The sequence below is a fragment of the Schistocerca nitens genome, chromosome 1, assembly GCF_023898315.1.
Source record: "Schistocerca nitens isolate TAMUIC-IGC-003100 chromosome 1, iqSchNite1.1, whole genome shotgun sequence".
NCBI classification, from domain to species: Eukaryota; Metazoa; Arthropoda; class Insecta; order Orthoptera; family Acrididae; genus Schistocerca; species Schistocerca nitens.
In genome coordinates this window covers 357,766,709-357,785,119 of record NC_064614.1, presented here as the reverse complement: position 1 = coordinate 357,785,119, position 18,411 = coordinate 357,766,709, and the positions used below count along the sequence as shown (strand labels likewise).

The 18,411-nt window shown below is 43.3% G+C and overlaps 1 protein-coding gene across 1 annotated transcript in view; it reads right to left on the bottom strand.

Moving 5' to 3' along the window:
• The window catches only part of LOC126235744 (G-protein coupled receptor Mth2-like), a 144,742-nt gene that overhangs the window by 62,573 nt on the left and 63,758 nt on the right, over positions 1-18,411 (bottom strand). Inside the window, exon 2 of the mRNA XM_049944533.1 lies at positions 7,162-7,376. Coding sequence (XP_049800490.1) covers positions 7,162-7,376 — 215 coding nt within the window. The remainder of the gene's footprint in view (positions 1-7,161; positions 7,377-18,411) is intronic.

Genomic DNA, 18,411 nt, shown 5'->3' with positions numbered 1-18,411 from the left:
TTTCTCAGGGAGGGTATCCCCTTCAAAGGCCAGGATAAAGGCATCAGTATCAATACGATTGCCTTTAGGACCCTTCTGAACACGCCGAACAAAGTGAACACCCCGCCGTCCGAGATTGTCCCGAAGTTCCTCATCAGTTTGAAGGATGAGGTCCCTGTGAAAAATCACACCTTGTACCATATTTAGAGACTGGTGGGGGGTAATGGACACAGGAATTGTGCCAAGATGGGTACAGGCACGAAGGGCAGATTGGGCAGCTGAAGAAGTTTTTATCAGCAACGAACCCGACGGCATCTTGCTCAGGGAGTCCACTTCGCCAAACTTGTCTTCAATGTGTTCCACAAAGAATAAAGGTTTGGTATTGGTGAAAGTATCTCCATCAGTCCTGGTGCAAACTAGATAACGGGGAAAAGGTTTTGCCCCTAGCCGACGGGCCTGACCCTCTTCCCAGGGGGTAGCCATGGAAGGGAAGGCCGAAGGGGCAAGAGAAGCAGCACTTGAGGAATCAGTTCCACGCAGAGAGACGGCCGCAGAAGAACGGCCAGAGTTCTCGACCCGTACGCGTTTCATTTGCATAGCGTCCGCCCTGATACCACCCACTCCGATCAGGGGCTCTCCTAACGGGCGCCACCCAGCCACAGCGAGGGCCGTCTGGCACGGCGGCCATTGCCGGGAGTTCCGATGCTCCAGGATGACGAGCAACCACTCCAAGGCATGCATGAGGTGGTCACAGCTCAGGTATCAGAAGTGTGATCCCTGTGTGTTCAGGGGGCTCAACCAAAAGGGTACATAGCGACCCCACCACACGGGCTGGCTACCGTGATGGCTATGCACCCTAGTATCATACAACGGCGTGAAAGAAAAGGTGGAATGTACTAGGAGGGCGCACGTCGGAGACACTAGGTAAGGTGCTCTTCCCCAAATGGCTCACACTACGGAGGAGAAGTTTTGTAATGGAGGTCAAACCCAGATGATTATGCAACAAAGCCGAATTGGAAAACCAACAGAACCAGGAGGATAGCGGGGGCCAACATAAGCAAGGACACCAAGAGAGGGAGAGGAGAGGGCGAGGGGAAAGGAGCAAGGAGAGGAAAGGAGGGGAAGGGAAAGGAAATGCAGCTCTGGAGAGAAAGAAGGCTGCAATGGCTCGGGGCCCCGTGCTCGCCACGCACGTATCCACAAAAGAGTTGTGGACCCCCTGGGGGGGGGGAGGGGGAGCACTATGGGACTTAACATCTGAGGTCATTAGTCCCCTAGAACTTAGAACTACTTAAACCTAACTAACCTAAGGACAACACACACACAGTCATGCCCGAGGCAGGATTCGAACCTGCGACCGTAGCGGTCACGAGGTTCCAGGCTGAAGCGCCTAGAACCGCACGGCCACACCAGCCGGCGGAGGCCACAGGAGAAAACTCAGGTCCACACAGCTATTCGGGCTTGGCATACGTCATTTATGGAAACCGGTAGTGTTCTCCATAAAGACGGTGCCGGTCGCCCATCTGTTTCGGACGCCAACGTGGACAAGGGGTGGCAAGCGTTTGCAACGAGTCCGACAAAATCTGTGCGCAACGCGCCTAGAGAGTTAGAAATGAGACCGTCAACAGTGCACAGTTCCTTGCGTAAGACGCTACGGCTACATCCATACAACGATCATCTGCTTAAGGCGTTAAGGCTCTTTGACATACCTCAACGCGAACTGCTGACTGTATATGCTAGGCAAGATTGACGCAAACAATAACTTTTCGGAAAAAGATTTATTTCACCGATGAGGCAACGTTTCATGAGTCCGGCGAACAATAGTGATGAAGTTCGTATATGGTGTTCGCAGCATTCTCACTTTACACGTGAAATGGAAAGAGAGAGTCCCAAGGTCAATATTTGGTGCGCACTGATGCGCAATTGTGTCATTGATCCATTCTTTTTCATCGAGACTACCGTCGACGGTGATGTTTACCTGGACATCTTACAAGAATTTGCTGTGCCACAATTGGAACTCCTATCTCTAATCATATTCCAGTGAGATGGGGCACTACCCCCACAGGTCCCTAAATGTCCGTCAGTTTCTAGATGAAATGTTTCCGAACAGATGGATTGGACGAGACAGTCCAATTCGATGGCCGCCACAATCCCCTGACCTCACAGCACTAGACTTCTTCCTGTGGTGTTTTGCAAAGAATCTGGTGTACAGAACTAAGGTTAGAGACAGGGCTTCGGAAAGGTACACATTCTCAATTTAGTTGAACATGTCACCGTGGAGATCTTTGATAGTACGTGGAGAAAAATGGAATTCCGAGTAGACATTGTCCATATCACTGTGGGTGCATACACTGATGCGTATATGAGGAAACAAAACTGAGTTAACACATGTTAAAAACCATTCGTTAATATCTAGTATAATTTCGAAAGTATAAAATACTAAGTTATAAAGATAATTTATGGGCGCATTGTACTATGTGGTCAGCAGTGTCCTGACACCTATTGTTAGACACTAATAATCAGGATTTCCACCATTCGCGTTTTTATGACGAGAAACCTGCAAGGGACATTTTCAACGAGGTATGTCTGGAGGAACAGCAGCCCATACTTCAAGTGTCGAAACCAGAGAAAGCAGTGATACTCAACGCTGGGGTTTGGAGAAATGTTTACGTTGTAACGCAACCCAAAGGTTTTCAACTCGGTTCATGTCGGGACTCTGGGTAGGCCAGTATATTTCAGGATCCTCCACAAATCATTCCTTCACAGATGATACTTTATGACAGTGTACTGCCATGGCGATACATGCAAATCATCATCTCCGAACTGCTACTTTGCTTTATGCAGTGCACAATGGTGTAATGTGCGTTAATTTCCTCCTACATTTAGTGAATTCTCAAGCGCAACAAGGGGAGCACTCTCTAACAAGAGAGGAACCCCCCATACCGCGAATAACCTGCTCCACACATACGTTAGCCAGACATTCTCCTAGACCAAACCTACAGGAACTCTTCTAAAATATCGTTGTGTATAGTACTGGGATCAGTGTTTTAACTGTCAAGTGGGACAGTTTGAAATTCGTATTGACTGTTTTTTCTTAATGCCTTCTGTGTTAATTACCGTGTAACAAAGTACAACTTCGGATATGGTCTCAGTAAATAAGAGTATAAAGAGTTGCAAAATAAATACGTTTACTGGGCTTCGAAATAATCACTATTACCTACATCGTGGCCGCACATTGTTGGGTATCCTCAACATGTACGAACGTTCGTTAACAATAGTTCTTACACTGTCTTCGTTTATCTTCAACCTTCTGTTCTTTTAGAAGACAGATGCCAATCAAAAGCTTTGTTTTCTATCTGCTACTGCAACAAATCTAAATCAGCATCATATTATTTTACTTATTTATCATTTACTTCAATTTGTAAATCTACTTGACAAAATCTTTAGTCTATTAAACATTTATATACTATTATTGCAGTAGAAGATCCACCAATTATACCAGAGACAAATATTTATTTAGAACAAGTTTCAATGTAGAATGTAGACATGTTTACAGTACTTACAAATGACATGAAATGACAATTGAAGAGATTAGTGTAAAATACTGTGGGTTAAACAGTTATTCATAACATAAATTTGTTGATTACTATTTACTAACTTCTGTTATCCCCGACAAATTACTGTTTTCTGTTACAACAAATCAATTACTAAAATATGTTAGTATAAGCTGAGATTGGAACCTCTTTAAATACTGGAGGTAAGAGCTGTTTTACACAGTGTTCACGTTTCAATATTTACCTACTTAAACTTTGAATATTTCAAAGATAAAGTATGTATAGAATTAGATGATTTTTATTTTCATCATACCGACGGCCGTTTTGTATCATGTATTATAGAAGTGTGGAATTAAGAGGTTGCAACACGGAGCCCCTGCACTCAGTTTCAAAATTTTGGCTTTTGAAGACACCAGATGTAATTAAAGTGCAGCTTCTCACGGAGGTCCAGTGTTGGCTGTATGGCAGGGAACCTTCGTAGATATGGTAAAGCTTAAATGTGGAGACGATTTACACCGGAAAAATAGTTCCAATTTTTGCCACCAGGTGCAAACCTGGCGCTGTACAGCATCTTGTCGATGTCTTCGGTGCTCATATTGGACAGACTGAGTGGCAGTTAATAAAACCAACATTATGCCTTTCTCACTTTGACCTTTTGTGCCTACGTCCTGTTCTTAATCCTCAGCGCATCACAACGAGACTGCCACGCCAGAAGAACAAAGATGACCGCAGTATTTACGGAAAGACTATGTAACATCAGTGTGACCTTATTGTAAAGTTGTTTTTGTAATGCCATTTAGCCTGAAGATGAGGTATTCGGTCTAAGCACGCCGCTAAATAAATAAGTAGTACAATAGTTGACAAAGTTTGTCACTGGTAGAGGTAATTTAAAAAAACCTTTACATAGGTTTAAGTAGTTCTAAGTCTAGGGTACTAATGACCTCAGTCCCATAGTGCTTAGAGCAATTTTAATTACATGTCTTTCTTGCATTCACAGCGTCAGGTTTGTACCTGGTGGCCAAAATTAAACTAACTTTTTCCCGTGTAAATATGTTTCGCATTAACGCATTAGAATACGTACGAAGTTTATTTGCTAACACTGGAACTCTATGAGTAGCTGCACTTTAATTATAACCACCTGATACCTGTGATTTTCGAACAATGGTTGGGCACTTTAGGGGAAATAAATAATTATATTTATTATATTTTGACGTTTTAGGTTAGGCTCGCAAGTTTATAGACACTCCTCAGGTTTGAGGGCCAAGATGTCGGTCGAACGGAAGAAAACAGTTTTTGACCAATGTATACTGCTAGTAATAGCTTATGGCTATGGACATTGACATTTAATGAGTTGATCCTCAGGAAACTAGAAGTAGCCTTCGACCATAAATATAATAGACTGGCCCCGACGTCATTTTCGAGGCTCCAACATCTCTGGGCTAAAGTCACGTGAATGTTGGCAAAACATATTTGTTTCGTGTTGCGCTTATGCCTGTACTCCGCGTTTTGTCGGGGGAAATGGCATTACATTTCACGTATAAGTGTTTCTATTATAGTGCAGATGCGTTTATTGAAATCTGAAGTGACTTTTATATGTTTTTTACACTTGAAATAGAGTATGACGTAAATTAAAGTGTTGAAAGTGATGCCTGTAAAGTCAGACTCATTACATTTTGGAAAGTATCTGTGATAATTCGGTTACAGAAGTAAGTATAACTGTTTCTCGTTTCTACTCATAGGCTCCCTAAGGATGAAAACCGAAGGCAGCTTTGGATACAGGTCCTGAAACGGAAAAACTTTTGGCCATCTGGACATATGCGCCTTTTTGTATATACAAGTGAGATTACAATAAGGTAAGGGTACCTATAGTCGACACATGAAGGGAATTTTTTTCTACCTTCTAATACTATGAAATAAATGTAGGCTCCAAAATTATTTTCTGAAACTTCAAAGTCTCGCCTTTCATCTAAAATATTTTTTTTAAACTGATAGTTTACACTTTTGTAAAAAATAGTAGGAACTGAACCTCTGAAGTGCACCTACAATTGCCCGCATCTCGTGGTCGTGCGGTAGCGTTCTCGCTTCCCACGCCCGGGTTCCCGGGTTCGATTCCCGGCGGGGTCAGGGATTTTCTCTGCCTCGTGATGGCTGGGTGTTGTGTGCTGTCCTTAGGTTAGTTAGGTTTAAGTAGTTCTAAGTTCTAGGGGACTTATGACCACAGCAGTTGAGTCCCATAGTGCTCAGAGCCATTTGAATTTTGCACCTACAATTGATACTCTAAAATGGACCTGCTCCTAAAGTCGACAATTTTGGCACCTATAGTTGACATAATTCCCATATCCCATTTTCTTTTATAAGTGACTAGAGCTCAAAACGCGGCGAATCCAATGTTTAAAGTTTTGACACGAGCCCACTTTTACTGTTTAAGAGAGTTTTAACGACATTTTACTTTGATATTTATAGTAATTTCGTTCCGCTGCCCACCAGAGGGGCGTTCGATGTATTTGTTGGATTTTATAAATGGTATTGTGAACAAATCCAGGTCAAATGTAGTTCTGACATAATTTTTCGCAAATAAAAAAGTAATTTTTGTTGGAAGCGTTTGGCAGTCAACTGAGAAATGTGGGTAAAATACGATACAAACATAGGATGGCAGACCGCTGATTTGATATCCCGGCACGTTTTGCCAACAGTCACGTGGTTTATGTTGGAGCCACACCAGCCCTATAGCTTCTGCACAGCAAGGCCAGTCTACTAGTATGTATGGTCGAAGGTAGTAGCCCAAAGAGGATGGAAAGATCGGTGTTGGGCTGCGCAAAGAAGACAGAAAGAAAGAAAGAAAGAAAGAAAGCAGTCGATATCAGGCAGACAACGAAGGTCAGTGAATTTCAGTATTAGAAAGAGTGAATACCTTGAAGTGGCAGTCGGCTGGCATAGGATGATATGGTATGGCATGGCACTCTGAGAAGAGATAGGTGATCAAAGAAACTACTTGACTGGAGACCAGTTTACCAAAAAAGACCAAGGAGAAGACCAGCAGCCAGATTGGACAGATACTTTAAGACAGCTGGACTGAACTGGCAACGGAAAGCTCAAGATCCGAAGAAATAGTAGAACTTGCAGGGACCATATGTTGCACGGAGACTGAATGAGGCCGTATCACCAAGTTGTCGAACTGGTTTATGATTATGAATTTAACAGGATATTCTGAAAAAGTTAGACATTTTTTATTGATGATAGTAAGTATTTAGGTAACGTTTATAAGTGTATTGTGAGTTCAGTTTTATTTCTTAGTAAATATCAGCAGTGAAGGAGAAAAAGAACAGTTACAAGCAGCTGAAAATATGAAAAATTGAAAAGTAAGGTGTTTAAAACTGATGTAAATTTTTGAAGTGGTTAAGATCTTTGACAGGAAAGGAAGACGTTGGAACACAAGTGAAAGTGTTCGGAAAGAAGTGAGACAGCGAAATCCCCTAGAGAGACGGCGAAGTCTCGCCTCTACTCACCGACCAGCTAGTCTAGTCTAGCCACTAGGGCGCCGGCACTAGTCAGCAGCAGGAGAGACGCAGCCCTAGGAAGCGGCCGGCAGCGCCGCGCCACAGTACCTGAGACCGACCTGCGCTCTTACCGATAGGGTACAGCACGTAGCGGACGGTGTGCTCGCCCGCGCTCACGTCGTCCTCGGGGCTGAAGCAGATGAGCGGCAGCGCCACGGAGAGCCCGCGCTCCGGGGACCAGTAGGCGTCCACGCAGAAGTCGTCCGGGCCCAGGCGCTCGCCGTCCCACAGCTGCAGGGTGCCGTTCGCGAACAGCCGGTAGTCCTCGTCCACGTCCAGCGCGAACCTGCAACCGCCAGCGTCACGTCACTCAGTCGCTCAGCAGATCGACTCTAAGAAACGAGCGAGTAGCTATAAGTACACTACTGTTCGTTAAAATTGTTACACCAAGAAGAAATGCAGATGGTAAACGTGTATTCAATGGACAAATATACTACAACTGACATGTGATTACATTTACACGCAATTGCCGGCCGCGGTGGTCTAGCGGTTCTAGGCGCGCAGTCCGGAACCGCGCGACTGCTCCGGTCGCAGGTTCGAATCCTGCCTCGGGCATGGATGTGTGTGATGTCGTTAGGTTAGTTAGGTTTAAGTAGTTCTAAGTTCTAGGGGACTAATGACCACAGATGTTAAGTCCCATAGTGTTCAGAACCATTTGAACCATTTTTACACGCAATTTGGGTGCATAGATCCTGAGAAATCAGTACCCAGAACAACCACCTCCGACCGTAATAACGGCCTTCTTACGCCTGGGCATTGAGTCAAACAGAGCTTGGATGGCGTGTACAGGTACAGCTGCCCATGCACCTTCAACACGATACCACAGTTCATCAGGAGTAGTGACTGGCGTATTGTGACGAGCCGGTTGCTCGACCACCATTGACCAGACGCTTTCAGTTGGTGAGAGATCTGGAGAATGTGCTGGCCAGGGCAGCAGTCGAACATTTTCTGTATCCAGAAAGGCCCGTACAGGACCTGCAACATGTGGTCGTGCATTATCCTCCTGAAATGTAGGGTTTCGCAGGGTTCGAATGGAGGGTAGAGCCACGGGTCGTAACACACTTTAAATGTAACTTCCACTGTTACAAGTGACGTTAAGCGAACAAGAAGTGACCGAGACGTGTAACCAATGGTATCCCATACCATCACGCCGGGTGACAAGCCAGTACGGCGATGACGAATACAAGCTTCCAATGTGCGTTCATCGGGATGTCGCCAAACACGGATGCGACCATCATGATGTATAAACAGAACCTGGATTCGTCCGAAAAAATGACGTTTTGCCATTCGTGCATCCAGGTTCATCGTTGAGTACACCATCGTAGGCGCTCCTGTGTGTGATGCAGCGTCAAGGGTAGCCGGAGCCACGGTCTCCGAGCTGATAGTCCATGCTGCTGCAAACGTCGTCGAACTGTTCGTGCACATGGTGGTTGTCTTGCAAACGTCCCCATCTGTTGACTCAGGGATCGAGACGTGGCTGCACGATCGGTTACAGCCATGCGAATAAGATGCCTGTCATCTCGACTGTTAGTCATACGAGGCCGTTGGGATCCAGCACGGCCTCCTGAATCCACCGATTCCATATTCAGCTAACAGTCATTGGATCTAGACCAACGCGAGCATCAATGTCGCGAAACGATAAATCGCAATCGCGATAGGCTACAATCCGACCTTTATCAAAGTCGGAAACGTGATGGTACGCATTTCTCCTGCTTATACGAGGCATCACAACAACGTTTCACCAGGCAACGCCGGTCAACTGCTGTTTTTGTATGAGAAATCGGTTGGAAACTTTCCTCACGTCAGCACGTTGTAGGAGTCGCCACCGGCGCCAACCTTGTGTGAATGCTCTGAAAAGCTAATCATTTGCATATCACAGCATCTTCTTCCTGTCGGCTACATTTCGCGTCTGCAGCACGTCATCATCGTGGTGCAGCAATTTCAATGGCCAGTAGTGTAGTTAAACATTCAACAGCCTAGATAGCATGGAATACTTGCTCATTTAAGACAACGGGTTTCGACTGACTTTGCTGTCATCTTCAGATCTGTAAGAAAGTGCACGTACGTGGAATATGTCTTATTAAGTGAGTTAAGACGTAATATCCGAGATAAAAATTTTAGTTTGGCATTACAAAACCGGAAGTGGAACTGTGATGCCAAATTAAAACTTTTCTCGTCTACATCTACGTGATTACTCTGCTATTCACAATGAAGTGCCTCGCAGAGGGTTCAATGAACCACCTTCAAGCTGTTTCTCTACCGTACCACTTCCGAACGGCACCCGGGAGAAACGAGCACTTAAATTTTTCTGTGCGAGCCCTCATTTCTCTTATTTTATCGTGATGATCATTTCTCCCTATGTAGGTGGGTGTCAACAGAATGTTTTCGCAATCTGAGGAGAAAATTGGTGATTGAAATTTCATGACAAGATCCCGTCGCAAAGAAAAACCCCTTTGTTTTAATGATTGCCACTCCAATTCACTTATGTCTGCGACACTATGTCGCCTACTTCGCGATAATACAAAACGAGCTGCCCTTCTTCGTACTTTTTCGATGTCATCCGTCAGTACCATCTGATGCGGATTCCACACCGCACAGCAATACTGCAGAATACGGCGGACAAGCGTGGTGTAAGCAGTCTCTTTAGTAGACCTATTACAGGTTCTAAGCGTTCTGCCAATGAATCGCAGTCTGCTTTGCTCTACCCACAATATTATCTACGTGATCGTTCCAATTCAGGTTATTTGTAATTGTAATCCGTAAGTATTTAGCTGAATTTACAGCCTCCAGATTTGTTTGACTTATCGCGTAATCTAAATTTAGCTGATTTCTTTTAGTACTGACGTGAATAACTTCCCACTTTTCCCTACTCAGCGTCAATTACCACTTTTCGCACCATACAGATATCTAAATCATTTTGCAAGTCGTTTTGATCATCTGATGACTTTACAAGATGGTAAATGACAGCGTCATCTGCAAACAATCTAAGACGGCTTCTCAGATTGTCTCCCATGTCATGATGTAGACCAGGAACCGTAGAGGGCCTATAACACTTCCTTGGGGAATGCCGGATATTAATTCTGTTGTACTCGATGACTTTCCGTCTATTACTACGAACCGTGACCTTTCTGACAGGAAATCACGAATCCAGTCGCACAACTGAGGCGATACTCCGTAGGTACGCAGTTTGGTTAGAAGACGCTTGTGAGGAACGGTGTCTAAAGGCTTCTGGGAATCTAAAAATATGGAATCAATTTGACATCTCCTGTCGACAGCACTTATTACGTCATGAGTATAAAGAGCTAGTTGTGTTTCACAAGAACGTACTTACTATGTGTCAATAAATCTTTTTCTTCGAGGTACTTCATAATGTTCGAATACAGTATGTGTTCCAAAACCCGACTGCAAATCCACGTTAGTGATATAGGCCTGTAATTCAGAGGATTGATCCTACTTCCCCTTTTGGGTATTTGTGTGACTTGAGCAATTTTCCAGTCTTTAGGTACGGATCTTTTTGTGAGCGAGTGGTATATAAGTGCTAAATATGGAGCTATTTTATCAGCGTACTCTTATAGGAACCTGACTGGTACACAATCTGGACCGGAGGCCTTGCCTTTATTAAGTGATTTAAGCTGCTTTGTTACACCGAGGATATCTACTATGTTTCCCATCTTGGCAGTTCTTGATTGGAATTCAGGAATATTTAGTGCGTCTTCTTTGGTGAAGGAGTTTCGGAAAACCGTGTTTAATAACTCTGTTTTAGTGGCACTGTTTTACGTCTTAACTCATGTAATGGGGCACATTCAATGTGTATGTACTGCGTTACAGACCTGAAGATCGCAGCAAGTCTGTCAAAACCGGTTGTCTTAAAGAAATATTTCATGTGATCTAAGCTGTTGATCGTTTTTAGCAAATAAAGCAGATCGCTCCTTCAGTACTCTCAAAATCATAAATTTCATGCTGTAAATAGGGATGGAAAAAACCGACCGGCTAAAATCGATATCTGTATTTTAGTTCTGAATAAGTAAGCGATATTTTCTGTATTTATTTGGTCTTTATTGTATCAGGTGTTCTTTATTTTTACTAATAACAGAGTACCACACCTAATCATCAGTTAGCTATAGCAGCAAGCTAAGATTAATGTTTTTTAAAAACTTTTTTTAAAAAAGAGTAATTTTTATCCGCAATATTTCCGGTCCTTGGAAATATTGCGTTATTACAGAAAATTGGAAACGCTATCGGAGCTGTTTTAACAACAATACCGATAGAAACGAGCAAACACATGGCAAAACAATATATACAGCAGTGCTGAGACGATAAAGAACCTGTTACCATGTGGCATGGTCTGTTGGATGGCAGGAGTGTACATGCAGTGTGGGAGGCTTGCCGCCATCTGGCGTGTGTGATAGTTTTATGCTGCCGTCGTCCGGCGTTAGTTGTGTTACAGAATGGCACCATCCTTGATCTGGAAGTATCTTACGAAGTACGCTGCAAGTACAGTTGTCCATTTCCTTGTAAAGATTGAGAGTGGGAGGAGACAACAAAGCTGCGACGTCATGTAAGAAGAAAACTTAACTTTTTCATTCACAGTTTACAGTAAAAACTGGAAGTAGCTGATCTGTTGCCTGCGTCTACATAACATGCCTTTATCTGTTTATAGCCCTTGGATGAATTAACAAGAAGAACAGAGTTCAATTGCAGTTTTCATCTTTTAGCGTTCACTATTCCTAATGCCCAAATGGTGTATGATGCTCGGTTACCAGATGGTTTTTGAGAAGAGTTTCGAAAAATTATGATCAACAGGAGAATACTGCTGACTTTTTGCAGTGTTCAACCACTTACTACTTTCGTGAAAAGCAGCGAACGGTGGAGGACTAAGTTACCTTTTATTTGCCTATTTAATTTACTATTTAGATTTTATGTACGTTGAACGTGAGGGACTCAAAACTTTTCAATCTTTGTTCGATTTCTACGTCTATTACAGGAAATAATTGGAAGAAATAACTGCGAATACGTTATTTCAGAAACCGTTTTTCTTAGCAGTTTTAACACAGGTTAAAATGAAAAAACCGATATAAACTAAAACCTGTTGTTTCAGTGATAACCGCCAATTCTAGCAGAATATTGATAGGCCGGTTCCCAGTTGGAACGTCGCCCTGAACAACCCAAGGAAATGCAGGAAGACGTGACAACATTTCGGGTTTGTCCGCTGCATGGCAGTCCTCTAAATGAGCCTAATTGAAGGTAGTCACTAACAGAGGGAGAGTTCAGATTAAAAGATTTGAAGTTACCATCGGAAGCATGTCAAGTCATTTAATTACAAGGTTATGGAGGTTGCAGACGGAGGAATGGGTCAAAGCTGTATCACAGTTTCAAACAATGGACGACGTGACCGGTGCAGTTATTTTACTTCACTCTAGGGAGAGAGTGAAGAGTGCGTCCCCGACCTGAACTGAACTGAACAACCAACTGCAAATATTGCAATCCGGTGCACGTAGCATTGTGAGCAGAATTGGACGATATAGCACAGTGATACGACGCGCTTCACACACACTTCAAATATAAACAATTTGATGGTTCCTCGTGTAAACAACGAAGTAAACTCTTTGAATCAATAATACATTAGACCTCATCGCCTAAGCTTCACTTTTTTGATAATCTAAGTCTAAAAAGAATGAAGTGGACCGCATTGGATTCAACACTGTTCTGTAGTTTCTTATAATTGGTTGCATGAGATTATTCTCAGGTCGGAGACACGCACATGTAGAATAGGAACATTCCAAACAGAGCAATGTGGTGTTCGAAAATCAACCTTCGCATTGATGAGTGCTTCTCTTAACTCGTTGCTTTATCATTTACTCTTAGTTCGACGAAATCCGTGCTCAAGGGGCTAGAGACGAAGCATGCTAAACGGGACAGTGTGATGCGCAAGGCAATCTAAATACAAGCCGACATGCGGTTACTTGTATCGTAGCTATCTACACACTTATTTCACGCGATGTTGCTCTTGTGGGTGTCAACAATAGTTCTTGTTCCTTTTCATATATCTCTATATTTTAACAGAATATTTCATACAATACCATATATTTAAGTTTATAATGTAATCAATACGTTAGTTGAAATTATAATCATCTTGGGTGTTTTCAGGTGTGATTTCTTTAGAACCAACATACGAGAAATAAATCGACACCTGAAAGCAAATATTATAAAAATGTTTAACTGCAAGAAGAAACGGTCTCCTTGAACGAACTTGTCATAGGTGAGTGCCGACAACCCTAAATGTTGGTAGTACTGCTTGGCACGGAAGTTTCGCAAGTATTATGGTAGATGTAAAGCCACAAACACTGCAAATCTTTCTCTTAGGCGTCGGATCGATATGTTTTGGAAATAGGCCCAATATTGCGCTTTGGGTGTAATAGGTGTTTCACTCAGTGAAGGTCTTCCACGTTTTTTGTAGTCCGGTAATTTGACATTTCTTAAAATCACCGTTGCTTTATTCGGTAATCAAAATGTTCCCTTTCTTTGACCGTGTATTTATGTATGAATGATGTACGTATTGGACGGAGCCGTATTCCACATATAATAAAATTTTTGGTATCTTTTGAGGAACTGATCATTGTTTCTCTGAACTGTGTGTTCAACCATCTCTACACTAGATCATACACACGCCACGAATGTCTCAGAACAAATAAGTGCAACTTTTCCAACATTCTCCTTTTTTTTTAAATTTATATTTGAATATTTTACCAATTGCTCTGTACTGTCCAGATAACATTTGTGATTTGCTTGTGTAATTTTAAAAGAAGTTGGGGAAAGAGTATCACTTGTCAAGAAACGAAGTAAATATAAGATCAGTTTTGTCTTGGCCAGGATGTAATTGGAGCCAGTACAAAAACCGGAACTTACCTCTCATAATTTGTAAATTTTTAATCCGTATCTCGCTCTTTTCGATGGATTTAACTGTTTACACGCTAAACGTCCTTTGATTTCGTTAAGGATTGGCCAAAATCGCATTTTCATCGTTAGTGTATATTTCGTTAAATTTCTCATTCCAAGTTGACGACACGTCTCATCCTTCGAAGCCTGTCAGTACTGCCAGCAGTTTCATTATAGCAAAAAATGTAAAATTTCCAAATTTCTTTGAACCTTTTAGAAGGTATTACCTTTTTTTAATACTGGAGTTTTTACTACTGGTCTTTTAGAATAATACATTTGGATATTTGGTTTTCTGACTTTAACCCTTCATTTTGTCGAAAGTAATAAGGTACCAAGTGTCTTCCACTTTCCGATTTTTTGCATTCGTTGTCTTATCTGACACGTGAATAGATTTGTTTCCGTAACAAGTATTTCCCAAACTTCGTCAACATAACAGAAAATAATTCTAATAATCCTAGATGTTCACTCAAATGATTTGAAAGAGTTGCTTTTATGCCACGAGTCACAGAATACTTCAAAATGACTTATGTTTTTTGCTTCCTGCCAGATCCTTGCTGCTGATGATTTAGGTATTTAATTTTCCTCTTCATTGTCGGCTTGTATAATTAAAAGTTTTGCACCCTTGCTATTTTATACAATCACGTTGCTATCACAGGACTCTTCGTCACTACGTCCATGTAAATATTCCCTCCCTTAATATTATGTAAGGTTTTATTAAATATTTCTTCACAAACCGAAGTACAAAACCACTCTAGCACACTTACTCTGCAACGTAGATTTAACGAATTGCGAAGAATTCTCGCGGTCTAATGTGAAGAGCTAAACTGCGGTTTTATCTGAGAAGTGTGTCATGAGATGGACTCGCGATGTTTACGTTTGGCCCGACTTCCGTTCCCGCTAGTGTATTTCGCGATGCTGAAGTTTGACCTGCATTTGTTTGAACGGATCTGACTCGATATACTCGTTTTTAGTACACAATTGTCGTAACGAGTCAGTCTCATCAAAGTAAGGTAAAGTGTTAATAGGCGTTTGTGACATTCTTACCGGCTATGAGTGCTTCGTGATGTAACAACTCGTCAGCCACTGCTACTTAATGAGATTGATCTGCGGAGAGCCGTAGCTTACGAGGCAGGGAATTGAGTCATACCGGTATCGAACCCACGTATCGCATGAACATCCATTAGTGCAGTAGACTAGCCGGAATGAGCTTCGGCAGGTGTTTTTCGCAACTGTTTATGTAAGTACCAAGCAGATTAGCAACAAACACGTGAACTCACGGAACAGAGTTTACGCAACTGGCAGAGACATACCGCGTGTAGCATTATTTCCATCATATTAAGATTATAATGTGACGCTAGAAAGGAAAAAGAACGCTGAGCAAGAACTGATTAGATGCCGATACCGTGAAGAGGTAAAGAAGTGTACAACCAACTCATGGGAGCATGTACCAGGTGGGCCGGGGATGGGCAGGGGGCAGTCTGGAATATTTGTTCTTGCTCGGAGTGACACTTCTATGGAGTCAGTGCTCCTGCCCTGATAAGCGGCTTTTTGCACGTAGTGTAAGTTTGTGAAACCAACGAATGTGTAAGCAAAGTACTTGGTTGTCGTGACAAAATGATCTGCAGCTTAGCCAGGGTTATGGGTTAGGCTGGAACGAGGCAATTCGTTTGTGAGTTGGCAAAGCCAACAACTATTAACGCAATTAACTACATGAAGTCCTCTTGGCTCCACATTAATGTCAACATATTTCACCTCCGCACGATTCTCGCTCCACCCACCTGTTACAAACGCGAAGTTGATCATCATTCTATTGTATAAAAGCTCCAGCTGCGAATTCGCATAGACGCTGCAGAGGGACATTAAGGAGCAATTCTCCTGAATGACGCCGTTTTAAAGAAAGGAGGGATATTCCTTTTGCAAGGAAAGATCGGAGTTGGCTGGTTTACCAGGGTATTTTTGACCGGTTATCACATTAGCCTACGAGCATTCGAGTGCTCTAATTAATGCCGCTGGAGCTAACGTTGTGAAGATGAATCACAAACAAGTTTTCCGGCTTCGTGGTTTTTCCTCAGTACCAAGCTGAGAGGCGTGACGCAGCGAGGTTTATCTACGATTGCGCAGCGAGAGTAGTAAAGGCGCGATAAGAATGGAACCAGACGGCACGCCCTTCTGCGGCGTTTAGCCTGGAGCCGCAGGCGTGTTTATCGCGCCGGCGTACAAACAGCCGTTAAGTGTATGGACCCTGGCGGCTCAAATTAACGGGGATCTGGCGTCACGCCAAGGCCGGCCCAGCAGCACACCGCGCCGCGATTCGTCCAGCGGCCAGCCTCTGCAGCAGAGGCACAGCGTGCCCTCGTGGGCGCAGTGCACACTGAGGCGAGAGTGTGCACCATGATTTCAACATCTTCAGACGGAAAACCAATTACAAAAACTATTCATTCCCTAAAATTTAGATTTTTATGAACGTACTTAACCACAGCCCAAAGAAACGGCCAGAAATTCTAATCTTACAGTTATATTTTTTCCATAGATGTTAAGGTCAAAAATGGTTCTGAGCACTATGGGACTTAACATCTGAGGTCATCAGTCCCCTAGAACTTAGAACTACTAACACCTAACTAACTTAAGTACATCACACACGTACATGACCGAGGCAGGATTCGAGCCTGCGACCGTAGCGGTCGCGCGGTCCCAAATGAAGCGCCTAGAACCGCTCGGCCACATGTTAAGTCATTAGTAGAATATAGACATTACCTAAAATTGTCCGAGTTTTTTCCCAAACCAGCTTCTTGCACCAACGTTTCGTAACGCTTTGGTCCACACTGTCTTCATTACAGCAGTTATCTTAACTGCATACCGTGATGTTTAACGCTTTCGCTATCGAGTTCACTCCATAGTGCGCTAAATGACTGTGTGACTAGACCATTCGCCGGGTGCAAGTCTTTCGATTTGACGCCGCTTCGGCGACTTGCGCGTCGATAGGGATGAAATGATGATGATTAGGACAACAGAACACCCAGTCCCTGAGCGCAGAAAAGCTCCGACCCAGCCGGGAATCGAACCCATTCTGTCGCGCTGACGACTCAGCTACCGGGAGCGGACCACAGTACGCTTGCTCTGTGCGTCGGGGGCAAGGCTCGCACCATTTCCGGCTATGCTGGCCAATTATTTCCTTTCACTCACTGAAAATTTTTCACTGATTGGAGTATGAGAAACTCTCTTCACCCTCACCTTGGACGTAGTTAAAAATGTCCCTCCTGGAAGGCGTCCGAACTCACTGGCTACTTTCTATTCACTCGCAACTGAATGTTTACTGTGGCCCTATCAGTAGCAACCTCTACCGATTGGGCAACTGTACAACCTACAATAATTGTGGCTCTTTTACCTTTTACATCGAAGATCAGTTATGCCCTGCTGCCTTTTGACCCAAATAATTTTGCTTCGATGTGGCTCAGTATATTTCCAAGATGCTACTCCAGGCGGGTGTAAAAATGAATGCGCCCAACTGGAATCAATAAACGCTATAATGACGATTTGGCCCTGTCTGAATACCCCCTGAAGCAGATCTTAGGATCTCTTAATTCTGTAAATTACAATCTAAACATAAATGAATGATTAAGGCACTAATTCTACTAAATGATAAACGTTGCTCCTGTTTATATATTTATTGTAGAGTAAAAATACCCTTTATATTACAAAGTTTACGTTTCCTAAATGAATTACTGATCAACTGCCCAACTCTGCCCCTTATTGTGACTGAGCGGTCTAATGTCAATAACGCGGAATGACTCATCTAGGTACCAAAGACTAGAAGACACTACTTTCAAAGTTGGTCTACGGTGGTGTGGAATCTCAGTGGAAATGAACTAATGTGATCACAGCTGTTTAGTTTTATAGCCCTAATAGGCAGAAGTAATTTGCGATATCACCGTATGTACTGCGTCTGGTGCGTCGGCGCGCTGATTCTCGTACTCGTCTGCGTCGATGGAGGAACTCCAGCCGCCAAATAAAACTCTTTCAAACACTGGGAGAGCAGAAGGCGGTCCTCTGCCTAATATACTCTAATACTGTCTTCTCCTCTCTCTGTTCTACAGACGAGAAACGCGAACTCCCAGCCACAAGGACGGAGTTCAGATAACATCTCAACGTAAGTATACGCAGAAGGAGTGCCCTCAATTACTGAACGCTGCATACTAAACGACGACTTCCTACCCGGAGGTGAAGTCCAGAATCGTGTAGGTTCGCAACAGTACAGTACCTGACTGTTCTAACTATAAACTCTCCTGAGAGCAGAGACAGTAAGTCTGTCTATATCAACGAAGGAGATACCGAGCGTCCGACACACACGGGCGCTCGCAACGGAAGACCTTGTCTCTCTAGCGCTG